At 34.5% G+C, this 13,541-nt stretch overlaps 1 protein-coding gene across 5 annotated transcripts in view; it reads right to left on the reverse strand.

Annotated features, from left to right (window-relative positions):
* The window catches only part of LOC150093095 (uncharacterized), a 390,523-nt gene that overhangs the window by 220,854 nt on the left and 156,128 nt on the right, over positions 1 to 13,541 (reverse strand). For all 5 annotated transcript variants that reach the window (XM_090413295.1, XM_090413299.1, XM_090413294.1 and 2 more), the window contains exon 8: positions 1,255 to 1,427. In XM_090413295.1, the coding sequence (XP_090269421.1) occupies positions 1,255 to 1,427 (173 nt within the window). The remainder of the gene's footprint in view (positions 1 to 1,254; positions 1,428 to 13,541) is intronic.

The following is a 13,541-nucleotide window of genomic DNA, read 5'->3' on the forward strand; positions in this document are numbered from 1 at the left end:
TCATGTACTCTTTACAGATGAGTCATTTTCAATCTTTCCTGTGATTCTAAATGACACTTGATCTGGTGTGAAAGTGGTACTGCTTACCATTGCAAGAATGTTCTTGAAAAGGATAGACATGGCAGTGCTGGGGTCATAGTGTTAGAGACATTATGCTTAAGGGATGCACCGAGCATCCCTTAAGCATAATGTTCTGGTGCTGTAGGCGAAGAATTCATTTTTATGGATGACAATGCCACACACTATTGTACCAAGCAGTATAGATACTTCTGGAGACCAAGGATATTAATCGAATCAACTCAAATTAACCAGCATGCTCCCAGATCTCAACCCTAATTCAATATGTTTGAGATGGAATAGGGAGATGCTGCCCGAAATTAGTTTGCCTCAAGAATTCCTGAATCATTTGGTGCTAATCATGGTACAACATTGTGAGAGCTGCATCGCTGTTTGGGGTGGGCATACTCCATACTGAAATGTCTCTCTGCATAGTTTTCTATAAGCACTATTACATTAATTCCTTAACTACATCCATAGGAAATTTATAACTTTTGCCACAAACATGTCACAATTTAATTTGTACAAAATTTATAACACATCTTTTGTGTAATAGAATTTATTAGTATGCTGGCATTAAATTTATGTCCACATTTGGCTGTAGTCATGAAAATTTTTTTCATATACAGGTAAAAATGTAGTTCGTCCTTAGCTTTTGGACACCAGTGTATATAATTCTTATAATATAGCATCACTAGAAAAAAGGAAGGAGAGCAATAGGGCAGAACAAAAATAAAGATGCTAAATGAATTTACAGAATGATATATAATTCAATCACATGATACACCAGAAGAAATTATATAAATACTTTATTTTATTCTAGTAGTTCAGAAAGTGTACAAATATCATCTTTGTAATGGAGATAATCAATATAATTTGCAAAAGTGAAATCAAGAGTTAATATTAAATAAATATTATTTATCATTTAATATTATGTCAGGCATTCAAATAATCAGAATGACTGATTATTTACAAATATAAGACGTGCACAAACTACCACGCACACATTTTTTCCAAGCTTTATTAAATGTATTAAATTCCAGTGAAGTTTTGCTGATTGGTATTTAGAGTTAACTCTCTCTCTCTCTTTCATTTAAACTAGAATTTGCATCTAAATTAATTAGAATAGTGAATTTTCAACATATAGATTGTAATTAAACTATCTAAAGCAATTTTAGTCACTACTCCAGTACTTACTAAAAGTTTAGAAATGTGATTATCAAACACTTCAGCAATAATTATTTCCTGAGGAGCTCCTTCACCAATAAGCATTGCAAGCAATTCCTTCAACTTTCGTACTTTATCATGCTTATGTAGCGTGACCAAATAACGAACAAGCTGACAGCTACCAATTGGTACAAATGTGACAACTATATTTTAAAATACAATGCATATAAATGGTATTAATAATATCATGCCTTTGGTTACAGAGAAATTTTTATAATTTTTTAATAAACTTACAATTATAATGAATTGTAAGTTTAAATTTTTTTAAACTTACAATTACAATTTTACAATTTTAAAATGAATTGTAATGAATTGTAAGTTCAAAATTTCAAATAAAGATTTGAAATTTCAAATCTTTAATTGAATTTCAATAATACTATAGACATTAAAGTATGTTGTATATTTATGCAGTGTATCTTTGTTCATACCAGTAAACTTATTAAGAGATGTTGAAAAATTAACATGAAGAATTAAGAGGTCAGGTAAATGACATGAATAACTTACCAGGCAGTCCAATCATCATCTTCCCATGGTACCATCTGTCAGTAGTATTTACTTCGATAAAGGATGAACAAGAATGGACTAACCACTTGAGTCCAACCAAATAATAATTTGTATTGGATATGAAAACTGGATTTTGTATTGGATATGAGAGTACAACATAATCAAATATCACACTGGTTGCCATTAAAAAAAAACAAAAAAAAAATTCACTCTTTTTGCAAGAAACCAGGATGAAGACTGAAAATTCAACTACTCACATAATAAAAACTGAAAGTAGGAGACACACTTATATAGCAAGTATGAAAAAAAAAAAAGAGGCAAATATTTAAAGTGGTTATACAACATTTGTTTAAATAAATCTTAAACAAAATGCACATGATGATTAATTCAGACAATAAAGATCAGAGAAAGGAAACATTACCATTAAACAATAAATTACACAATAACCATAGTAATTAACTTTAATGAAATGAAAGTACAGATATTTTGTACTGAAAATAACAGTACATCATCAGTGCGTAGAAACAAGCAAATCAAAGAAACGGGAATACAAGGTACATACAGAAGTCAGTGGTTTACCAATTAAAAACTGTTGCCACATGCTAGAAATCAATATTAACAAATAATATTATTAAAAACTATTTTTGATGGTTACATAAAATAAGAATCTCCCAAACTTTTGGGAGAGAGAGACAATCATTCCAATTCAGATTTGGACGATGTAAAAGGTCTTCGCAACTTTTTTTGAAAAAGTGCTCATATTTAAACTTGCTTCTATGGAGAAGATGAGCTTCATCCCGCTGGATACTGTGTTTAGTGTCAATACTATGTTATGAACACCTTTTCAAAGAAAGTTGAAATGCCCTTTTACATCAGCCAAATCTGAATCAGAACGATTGTTTGTCTTTCCAATAGTTTGGGAGATTCTTATTTTATGTTTCTTTGATTTGCTTGTTTCTATGTGCTGATGATGTACTGTTATTTTCAGTACAAAATATCTGTACTTTCATTTCATTAAAGTGAATTACTGTGGTTATCATGCAATTTATTGTTTATAGTCATGCCACGGGTACCCTTAAAGATTAAACATTACCTTTGATATTTAATATCCCAAATTAAGATAAACTTGTTCAGTGGAAGACATTTTCAAAGCAAAAGAGATGTCAGCAAATCCAAAAATGGCAACTGCACAATGTTTATTATCCTACTGCAGGCATCAGTAACAAAATAGAAGAGGAATTTTTCTTCTTCATAGAAATGACAAAATGAATAAAATAAAAAAAAATGATACTTCTTGTTGGCAGCCTAAACATCAGGTTATGGGAAAATTTTGAGAAAACAGCTAATAGCTCTGGTACATATCCTTTGGATTTCTGTTCTGACTGACCATCATTACTAACGCTATTTTCCAGTTCAAAGAAGTGCATAAATAAGTGGAAAGATCATATAAGTGGGTTGCTGATGAACAGATATAAGAAAGTGGTATAGGGGGAGGTGCATTTGCCAGATTTAAGATGACCAGTGATGTACTCCAGGAATCAATCCTTGGAGCATGGTAATTCTTCTTCTTCCTATCCAGGTTCTAGGTCAAGTGGCTTGTTCCAGACTCAGTCCATCTTCTTTTTGGTAATCTTTCTCTCTGCATTCTTGCTATATGGTCTAGCCAGTTTTTCCTATATTTAATCACCGAGTCTGTTATGGAATTAATTACTCCAGTGATTTTTATAAAGTTTGTCATCTTAAATTCAATATCTATTTCATTTATGTAAGATAGTTTATAGCCTAGGTATTTGAAATTATTAACTTGTTCAATTATTTTATTATTTATTACTATTTTACTTCTGATAGGGGTTATCTCCATGAAAAGCCATGCCTTTAGTTTTCTCCATTGATATCCCGCCATGGACATGGATGTTTGTGATTGTCTGTGAAAATACTAGTGGTGGTGGTGGGCAGTAGATGGCGGTGGTGTAGATGACAATTGTAGTTGAAGAATTGGATGGAGACAGAGTTGTAGAGTAGGTGCCCTCCCTCAATGAGTGTTTGGACTCCCTGGAGGTGTCATATAATAATAATATTTCCAGGCCATATTGTTGTATAATATTATTTAAATTATAAATTGATTTCTGCAATTCGTCTTCAGTCTTTCCAAAGATGATCTGATCATCAGCAAAAAGTAGCATGTCTATTTTTGTATGTCGATTAATTTGGAAGCCAGATGTATTTACTTCTCTCCATTTTTTGATAATATTGTCCATATATATGTTAAATAACAAGGGTGATAAAGGACAGCCTTGAGAGACTCCTCTATTTATTGGTTTCCAAGTAGATATGGTATGCTATAACAAGCCCAAAGGCAATTTTACCGGCAACATGTTAAGTTTAAGGGAGTTGGTAAATCCCGTATTATTCTACAGCCGGGTACGAAACTCGGATCGAAATCCTAGAGTTTCATGCCGAAAAAACTATCGGCAAGCCCAAGTATAAGTAATCGCTTGGGAAGTACAGCACCAGGGCGACTCGGAGCAAAGGTGGCGCAAGCTCCGTCACTGTCCTTAATATTCTCTCATAATGTAAAGCGCAGCTCCTAGGAGATGTATTACTGTTTTACATTATGATAAGAGGTCACTACCCAGACCGGTTTCAACCCTTTTTGAGGTCTCATCAGTGAGTAGGTAGACCTGGAATATCAAGGTTTAAAACCCAAGTGATTACTTACACTTGGGCTCGTCGATAGTTTTTTTGACATGAAACTCTAGGATTTCGATCCGAGTTTCGTACCTGGTTGTAGAATAATACAGGATTTACCATCTCCCTTAAACTTTAGATATGGTATGATTTTGCTTTATTGCTATTTCATTATTGTGGTATATGTTTAGAGCATTGTATAGTTGGTTTGGAATGTGATATTGCTTTAGAGTTTCCCATAGTTTATTTCACAAAATTTTGTCAAATGCTTTTATATAATCAACGAAAGCTATGTGTGTTTCAATATTGTATTCTCTATGTTTTTCTATAATTATTTTTAAAATAAAAGTCGAGTCTATACATGATCTTCCCTTATGGAATCCATTCTGTTCTTCTCCCAGCTGTCATTCTATATAGGATATTAATTTCTTTGTTAACATCTTTGCATAGATTTTATAACCTGTATTGAGGAGGCTGATGCCACAATAGTTATTGCAATCTGTTTTTTGTCCTTTTATGTAAATTGGGATCACTAGAGCTCTACCCCAGCTTTTTGGGGATTTTCCCTCTTTGTATATTTGGTTTATAAGTTTTAGAAATCTGGTATTACATTCTTTACCTGCAAATTTAATAAGTTCTGTGTTTATATTATCTTCTCCTGGTGACTTGCCTGTTCTGCTTTGTTTGAAGGTGTTTTGTAGTTCTTCGTATGTAAATTCATCTATATTACTGATGTTGTATTTCAAGGGGAATTCTTGTATCAAGGAGTTATCATGCCATAACTTCTGGAAATACTCCTGCCAGGTTTCTGGTTCAATTATATCAATTTTTGTTCTTTCTTTTAAATTGTTATTCATTTGTTTGAGGATTCCATGTGTTTTAGGTCTTTTTAATGTACAGTCCCGTTCTAATTTTGCTATAAAATTTTCATATGCTTTTATTTTTTTTTCTACATGCTTTCTTTGCTATTTCTCTTTTCCTTTTATATTCAATGAATGATTCATCTGTCTTTAAATTTAGCCATTGTTTATATGCTATCTTTTCTTCAATTATCTGTTTGATCTCGTCGTCACATTGTCTTAGACCTCTGTGTCTTATCCATTTTTGTTTTGTTCCCAAACTCTCTCTTGCAGCATTTTCGAATATATATTTGATGTTTGACCATTCTTCTTCCACTGTCCTACTTTCCTCAATTTTACTCAACCAATCCCTAATTCTATTCTGATACAAGCCTCTGATATTCTCATCATCTAAGAGTTTAATCTTATATAGTTCTGTGTTTCTATTTCCTTTTGGTTTTTTCCTTCCCTCCCATCTTGGTTTCTATTTAATTTTCCCTACCAGTAAGTAGTGGTCTGACTATCTCTGCTCCTCTGTATATTCTGGTGTCTATGATCATATTTCATAATTTCATATTAACTATTATATAGTCTATGATGCTTCTTGTATTTCTTGCCTGCCAGATAAATATGTGAATACTTGTTATGTTTAAAGTAGGTATTCGTTATTCTATAATTGTGTATAGGGTGAATGCTCTTAATCTCTTCCCATTATTATTATATATTGGTTCTCCTATTGGTCCTATATTGAGTTTATGTGAAGTATTATCAATTCTTGCATTTAAGTCACCCATTATTATAATATAATCAAAAGGGTTTATTTGATCTATAATCTTTTGTAGATCTCGATAAAAAGTCTCTGATTCTTCTTCTTTTCCATCTTCTGGGGCATAAGTGCCTATTATTGTTAAATATCCTCTATGTATCTTTAGTCTTGTTTCTGTGATTCTATCATTCCAGTAGTTGTAATGTATAATATTTCTTCTTAAAGTTTTATGTATGAACATCATTACACCTGACTTTGCACTTTCTTCCATCTTTACTCCACAATAAGTGATAGATATAATTCTCGGTTTCATCTGTTCCTTTTTGTTTTTTCTTTGATTCTGTAATGGTAGCTATCTTTATTTTTTGTTTTTCCAAGGTTTGGTCTAATTCTTGTATTTTATGGTGTATACTTCTAACATTCTAAGAGGAAGGCAAAGCAGAAGTGGGACAAGTCCAGAGTGGTAGAGGACAGAGAGAAAAAGCGAGAAGCCAAAAGAGTTGTTGCACAGGCAAAGGCCATGGCGTATCAAGACCTTTATGATCAATTAGAAACAAAGGAAGGCCAGAGAAAGCTTTATCGATTGGCAAAATGTAGAAACAAGGCATCAAAGGACATCGTACATGTGAGGCAGATAAAAGACTCTGGAGGAAGAGTATTAAGGAGGGGCGTGGATATAAGAAACAGATGGAGAATATACTCTGCAGGGCTTTTGAATGAAGAAAATGCAAGGATTCACAGAGAAGATGGGGAGCCTAATGAGGGGATGGTGCAGAACATTAGTAGAGTGGAAGTGAAGGAAGCCATAAAGAGGATGAAGAATGGAAAATCAGTAGGCCCAGGCAGGATCCCAGTGGAGGCATGGAAGGCACTAGGAGAAGTGGGAATTGACCTGCTGTGGGATCTGTTCATAAAAGTTTGTCAACAGGAAAATATACCTGAGGAATGGAGGGGAAAGTACTCTTGTCCCCATCTGCAAGAGTAAAGGAGATGCCCAAGACTGTAAGAATTACAGCAGAATAAAGTTGATGTCCCACACAATGAAGATCCTAGAGAGGGTTCTTGATGGAAGACTGAGGATGGAGGTGGAGATTGCAAAGGAGCAATGTGGTTTCATGCCTGGTCGATTGATGACAGATGCTATCTTTGGGTTACGACAGATGATGAAAAAGTTTCAAGAGAAGCAACGGGAATTACACCTGGTTTTTATTCATGTGGAGAAAGCGTATGATAGAGTGCCAAGGCAAGAAGTCTGGTTTGAGGGAGAAGAAGGTACCGGAGAAATATTTCAGGTTGGTGCAGGAGATGTACAGAAATGTGAAGACAAGAGTTCGAACCTGCCTGGGAGAGACAAAGTTTTTCAGTGAGTGTTGGCTTGCATCAAGGGTCAGCATTAAGTCCGTTCCTGTTTAATATTGTGATGGAGGTGGTGACAGAGGAGGTGAGAGAAGACGCGCCTTGGACTATGTTGTATGCAGATGACATAGTGCTGTGTGCAGAATAAAGAGAAGAAGTGTCAGCTAAACTGGAAAGTTGGAGGAAAGTACTGGAAGAGAGAGGTATGAGACTGAGCAGAAGTAAGACAGAGTATATGTGTTGCAATGTGGATGGCAACCAAGAGACAGATCTAGAGCTGGAAGGAGATGTCATCAGGAAGGTCAGTGACTTTAGATACTTAGGTTCAACAATGAAAGAGGATGGTGAGGCTGAGAAGGAAGTGGGATGCAGGATACAAGCAAGATGGAAGAACTGGAGAGAGAGAGATGGCTGGAGTGCAATGTGATAAGAGGGTGCCGATCAATCTAAAAGGCGAAATCTACAGGACAGTAGTGAGACCAGCTATGACGTATGCTATGGATACTGTGGCCTGAAGAAAAATAACATCAGCAGGATGGAGGTAGCGGAGAAGAGAATGCTTAGGTGGATGTGCAGTGTGACCAGAAAGGATCGTCTGAGAAATGACTATGTAAGGGGAAACGGTAAAATGTTACAAACTTAGGAGCAAAGATACAGGAGGCGAGATTGAGATGGTTTGCTCATGTGATGAGGAGAGAGGAAGAGTATGTGGGAAGAAAGGTCATGAAGATGGATGTGCAGGGGAGGAGGAAACGCGGATGGCCAAAGAAGAGATGGAGAGAGAGAGATAGTGGAGGAGGACTTGAGGATGAAGAACTTGGATGTGGCTACAGCCCAAGACAGGAGGTTGTGGAGGAGACTCACCACAAACAGCGACCCTATTTAAGTGGGAAAAGCTGCAGAAGAGGAAGAAGAATACTTCTAACATTCCATGCTGCTAGTTTCCAAATATTAGGTATCTTCTTTTTCCATTTTTGTGTCCGTGCCTCAATCGCATCCATTCTCTGAGCTGGGTCATTTCCAGTAGGGTCCATCCTTTTTGAATTGTCATGAGTCTTTTTAGTGAGTTTCAATTCAACTGAGGGGGGTTACTGGCCACCTGCAGTCTAGCTTGATGGTGGGGCTATCGCTTTATGGCCCTCAAGCTTGCCTTGGTTAGTGGTTATTAAAGGAAAATGAAATTCCCCTTAGTCCTTGATTACTCTAATTACTCTAATAGCTTCAGAGGAGAGTGGAGGGACCCCTCGAGTTAGAAGTTAGTATCGTGTCCTCTTCTATAGATGTTAATAGAGGAGATGTAAGAGGGATCAAGACGAAGAACAATATAGGAAAGAAGGCCATACTTAGCTCAGGCACCCAGGGTGTGCCAAGCCCGTACTTGCTATTGCAAGTTCCTGGGGTTGCATTGTAGTTTAATCTATATATTAATGATATTGGGAGAAAAAACTGACAAGAGATGTTTGATGAACTGTTTTATGATGATGCAAAGACAGCACTTTTGAGAATGATTTGTACAGACTGGAAATGTGGGCAAATGATAATGGCTATCAATTTAATGTTAGTAAGTATAAAATTATACACTTTGTTATCTCAAGATTTACAATGGTATATTATATTGTTGGGGTTATGCTGCAAGAAACAAATGAGGTTAGGGATGTTGGAGTTATGGAGGATAGGAAATTGAAGTTGAAAATCCATAGCAAAAATTGCAAATACTACCCAGAGGATAACTGTAATAAGACAAACATTGAGATGTAAGGAAGTCATTTTGTCTCTTTACAAGGCCTTGATATGACTGCACCTGGACTACTGTGCACAGATCTGGTCTCCTGGGTTTGCAGGGGGGGATATAAACAAGCCGTAGAAAGGGTACAATGAAGGTTACAAAGATGATATCGAGACTGTGGAATGATAGATATAATTATGAGGATAGATCAAGAGTATGTGGACTGCAAACAGTCATAGACAGGGGAAGGAAGGATGATATGATAGAGGTCTATAAACTGCCAAGAAGGTTTTATAGGATATCAATTAGTAAAACATTTTACTAGAACAAGGGCATATCCTTGGAACTTAAGTTTGTGTGCAGTTAAGAAAGGGGTGAGAGCTAGATTTTTCTCTCAGAGAACCACGTGTGAGTGCATCTAGTGTGAATGAGTTTAAGAGAAGGTACGACAGCTGGTGTAGGTGATGTATAGCCTCCATCGATGAGTCATCGATTCCCTGAGGCCTAATAATAATTTATAACCAACAGTTGATAGACAATAACCAGAACTTAAAAAATAGGACTATAGAGATTTAAACTAACCAATAGCAGCTGATATAGTTCCACCTATCTAAGCATTTAATTATTAATTTTTTACTTAATTTTTGCTCTTCTTCTTTTCCATCCCTTACTAGAGGTCAGGCTAGAGTCAGTGACTGTACCAGAGTGGTTATGCTGTAGCTTAATAAAGTGTATGTAATGTAGCTTGTGTTGGTGTGCATCTGTGCTCCTGATGGCCTTGATATAAAGATCAAAACATTGAGTGTTATTTCATTTCAGTTTTAAGTAATTGCTCTAACACTAGAGTTTGTCTCCATAACTCTACAGTGAAGAAATACTGTAAAAGAAATCAGATAAATGTGTTATGGATGTTTAATTACTTTACTTGCTAAATAAGACAAGTGGTTAGGTACAATAGTAGAAAGCTCTTCAAAAAGAATGCAAAGAAGTACATATTACTTAAGGGAGATGTGTGTGTGGGGGGGGGGGAGCCGTTAGATACCTGATATGCAAAAATGGCAGCTGGTATAGATAGTTTTTGAGTAGGAATTCTCAAAGGTGAGGATATAAAAGTTTTGCAGTGCATAATACAGAAGGTTTGGTTGTTAGAAAGTTGAATTTCAAATGACTGGAACATAGCTCTCATAGTATCATCTATAAAAAAAGGAAATAAAAACAACATAAAGGCTAAAGAGGAATTTCTCAATTAAGAATTCTGCAAGCATACAAAGCAAAGGCTAAATAAAGACAAATACCTGAGAAATTATGAGAATATAACTAAGACTATATTTATGTTTTGCACACTTGAAGCATATAAGGTATCAGGGAAAACTGTTCAAAACATCACAAATAAATGTGCTGTAATTGGGACATTGTAGATTGTAAAACAAAGGGTAATATACAGATTATACTTAAGTTGCAAGTCATCAGTCAGAATTGAAGGAGGCACAAGAAGATGGTCTGATATAAAATCAGGTGAAAGACAGGAGTTGGTGCAAATTATCCGATCTGTTATTCATCATCTACAGGATCACATTATGAAGGAGACCGGAATTAAATCTGATATCTTGATATCTTATTGAAAACATTAAATTCAGTTCTTATGCAGATGTTAGGTACAGGTACCTGTTAGGTACCTGTACCCGACAATAAGTCGGGTACAGGTCTTCAGGACTCTTTACTATATTGAATAACTAATATAACAAATCTGAATGAAAATCGTAATAGAAAGACAAAAAAAAAAAAGCTATAAATATAGCAGTAACAAGAAAAGATGAACAGGAAGCATTCTCAGTGAAGGTCATAAGCAAAACAGTTCAGTTTTGGAGAGAATTATTAGCAAAGATGGCAAATTCAATATGGAAATAGATAACATAATAAACAATGCTGTTTATTATGTTATCTATCAAACAATGTGTGATTTTGAGCCAGCTGAATAAATGTATATACATTTATTCAGCTGGATGGATTATGGATTAACAATAAAAACTGTTGTAACTGTCTCATAAACATAAGAGAGTTCTCCAATAAATAAATAAATAAATAAATAAAAATAAAATAAAATTAGAAGAGTGAACAGATGGCATCAATGGTAAAATCATAATAAAAATGAACACATTAGTAACCTGACCTGACAATGTCAGACCCAACAATATTGGAGTCCTGACAAATAACAGATTTATTTGAAAAAACACTGCTGACAAAAAGCTAGTAATAATATGAACTTAATCATCTAGTCCTACCATAATATCCTATACACCCTTTGAGAGTACAAATTTGGAACTGATGATGATCATGAGTTCATAGAGTAAACTGCATATGCTTAAGAGAAAGCAGACAACCCTCAATATAGTAAACTTATTTACATCCAAATTACCAATAAGGACAAAAGTCCCACAGCTTTAATGATATTCTAAAGGAAATTCAATGTAGAAAACCTTCTGCTTTACAATCTAATTCACTGATAACTGAGTCTGCTATAATGAGAGCTGACTGTATAAAAAGAAAATGCAGGAAAATTACATGTAATAAAAGTAGTCTAACTAAACGTTACGGGAATACTGCCTTTGGGTTATACATACAGAATTTGTTAGATTGGACAGTTTGGCATAATGAATTTCTGTTATAACAGTATTCCACCTATGGAAATTTGGTTGGGGATTTTTCAGTAGTTGGTTATAGTAAGTTTTTTGTTATAATGATGTTGTAACACTGCTAGTTGATTGTACCATGAAGGTCACAAAACATTCTTCAAATTGGGCAAAGAATAAATATCATGAAAAGAATAAAATGTGTATTGAAAATGATGATCAGTATTCTGGATATTTCAAGTACTTATTTTGAAAAAAATTTAACTTAGGTAATTAACAAGCAACAGATCTGTAGCAAAAAATATTCAAGCAAAATACATTCATAACTACAGTAGTCCTCCCCCCCCATCCATGGGGGATATATTCCAAGACATCCTGCAGATACCCAAAACTGCGGATAGTACTGAATGCTATATATATATATATATATATATATATATACTATGTTTTTTCCTATACATACATACTTATGATAAAGTTCAACTTATAAATTAGGCAGACAGTAAGAGATTAACAACAATAACTAATAATAAAATAGAATAATTATAACAACATGCTGTAATAAAAGTAATCTGAATGTAAACAGAATCTTGGCAACCTCAGCTGAGAAAACTTTTACCTTTTTCACTTAAAAGGAAGCACTTTACAGCTTCTCTTTGGCATATCCAAATTGCCAGCATCACTACTCTTAGGCTTTGGGGCCATTATCAAGTAAAATAAGGGTTACTTGAACACAAGCACTGCTATACCGCAACAGTTGATCTGATAACCGAGAACTACTCAGAACGGCGCACAATTTAAAACTTATGAATTGTCTATTGCTAAAAGAGCCATACCGCTTCATTTCAGCTATGTAAAATTACATAGGCAAAGTGGATGTTAGATCCAACATTACTTCAAAGCTGAATGTTTGTAGAAATTATAATAAAATTTATTATATTTTCATAAGTTTCATAAGTTGACCTGAGAACTTAGGAGAATAAAATCCTCGGCATCCCTGAGTTGCCTTAGCTACTTAAGTCAAGTAGTGCAAGCTAAGGCAACTTGGGGATATCGAGGATTGTATTCTCTTAAGTTCTCAGGTCAACTTACAAAACTTTCATAATTTCTACAAACATTTGGCTTTGAAATAATGTTGGATCTAATATCCACTTTGTCGATATAATTATAAATTGTTTATTTCTGGAATTTTCCATTTAATATTTTGGAACTGTAGTTGACCATAGATAATTAAAACCAGGGATAGCGAATCTCCAGATAAAGGGGGGGAGCTATGGTACTAAATACTAGAAACATAATAAACTGAAATTTGAGAAATGAAAGCTGGAGGACATGGTGTTCAACCTGAACTACTTAGACATTTCATGATGAGCACCTGAATATTATAGTACTAAATTCCAGATGATTAATTAGGTTTTATCAGCAATGTATAAAAGAAGAAATAAAACTGAGAATTATATAGAGGAATTTTGACATTTATAGAGATATTTTATGAAGAACAAGTACTGAACATGCCAAATATATTACTAAGAAAATCATGATACCATAAAAATAATTACAAGTTATTTAGAAATGGTAAGTTGTTGAAACATTACATCTTGGTGATATACATTTTTAAATCAACAGTAAAAGCAAAGCTTAAAAACTCCAAAATGAATTTAGCAATACAGAAACTCTTCAGATCGCAGGCTATTTCAAGTAGAGTAATATGGGCAAATTTCAAAATGGGAAACTGGAAAATGAGACTT

The sequence above is a fragment of the Typopeltis vanoorti genome, chromosome 24, assembly GCF_054136105.1.
Source record: "Typopeltis vanoorti isolate ZY-2024b chromosome 24, IOZ_Tvanoo_1.0, whole genome shotgun sequence".
Lineage (NCBI taxonomy): Eukaryota > Metazoa > Arthropoda > Arachnida > Uropygi > Thelyphonidae > Typopeltis > Typopeltis vanoorti.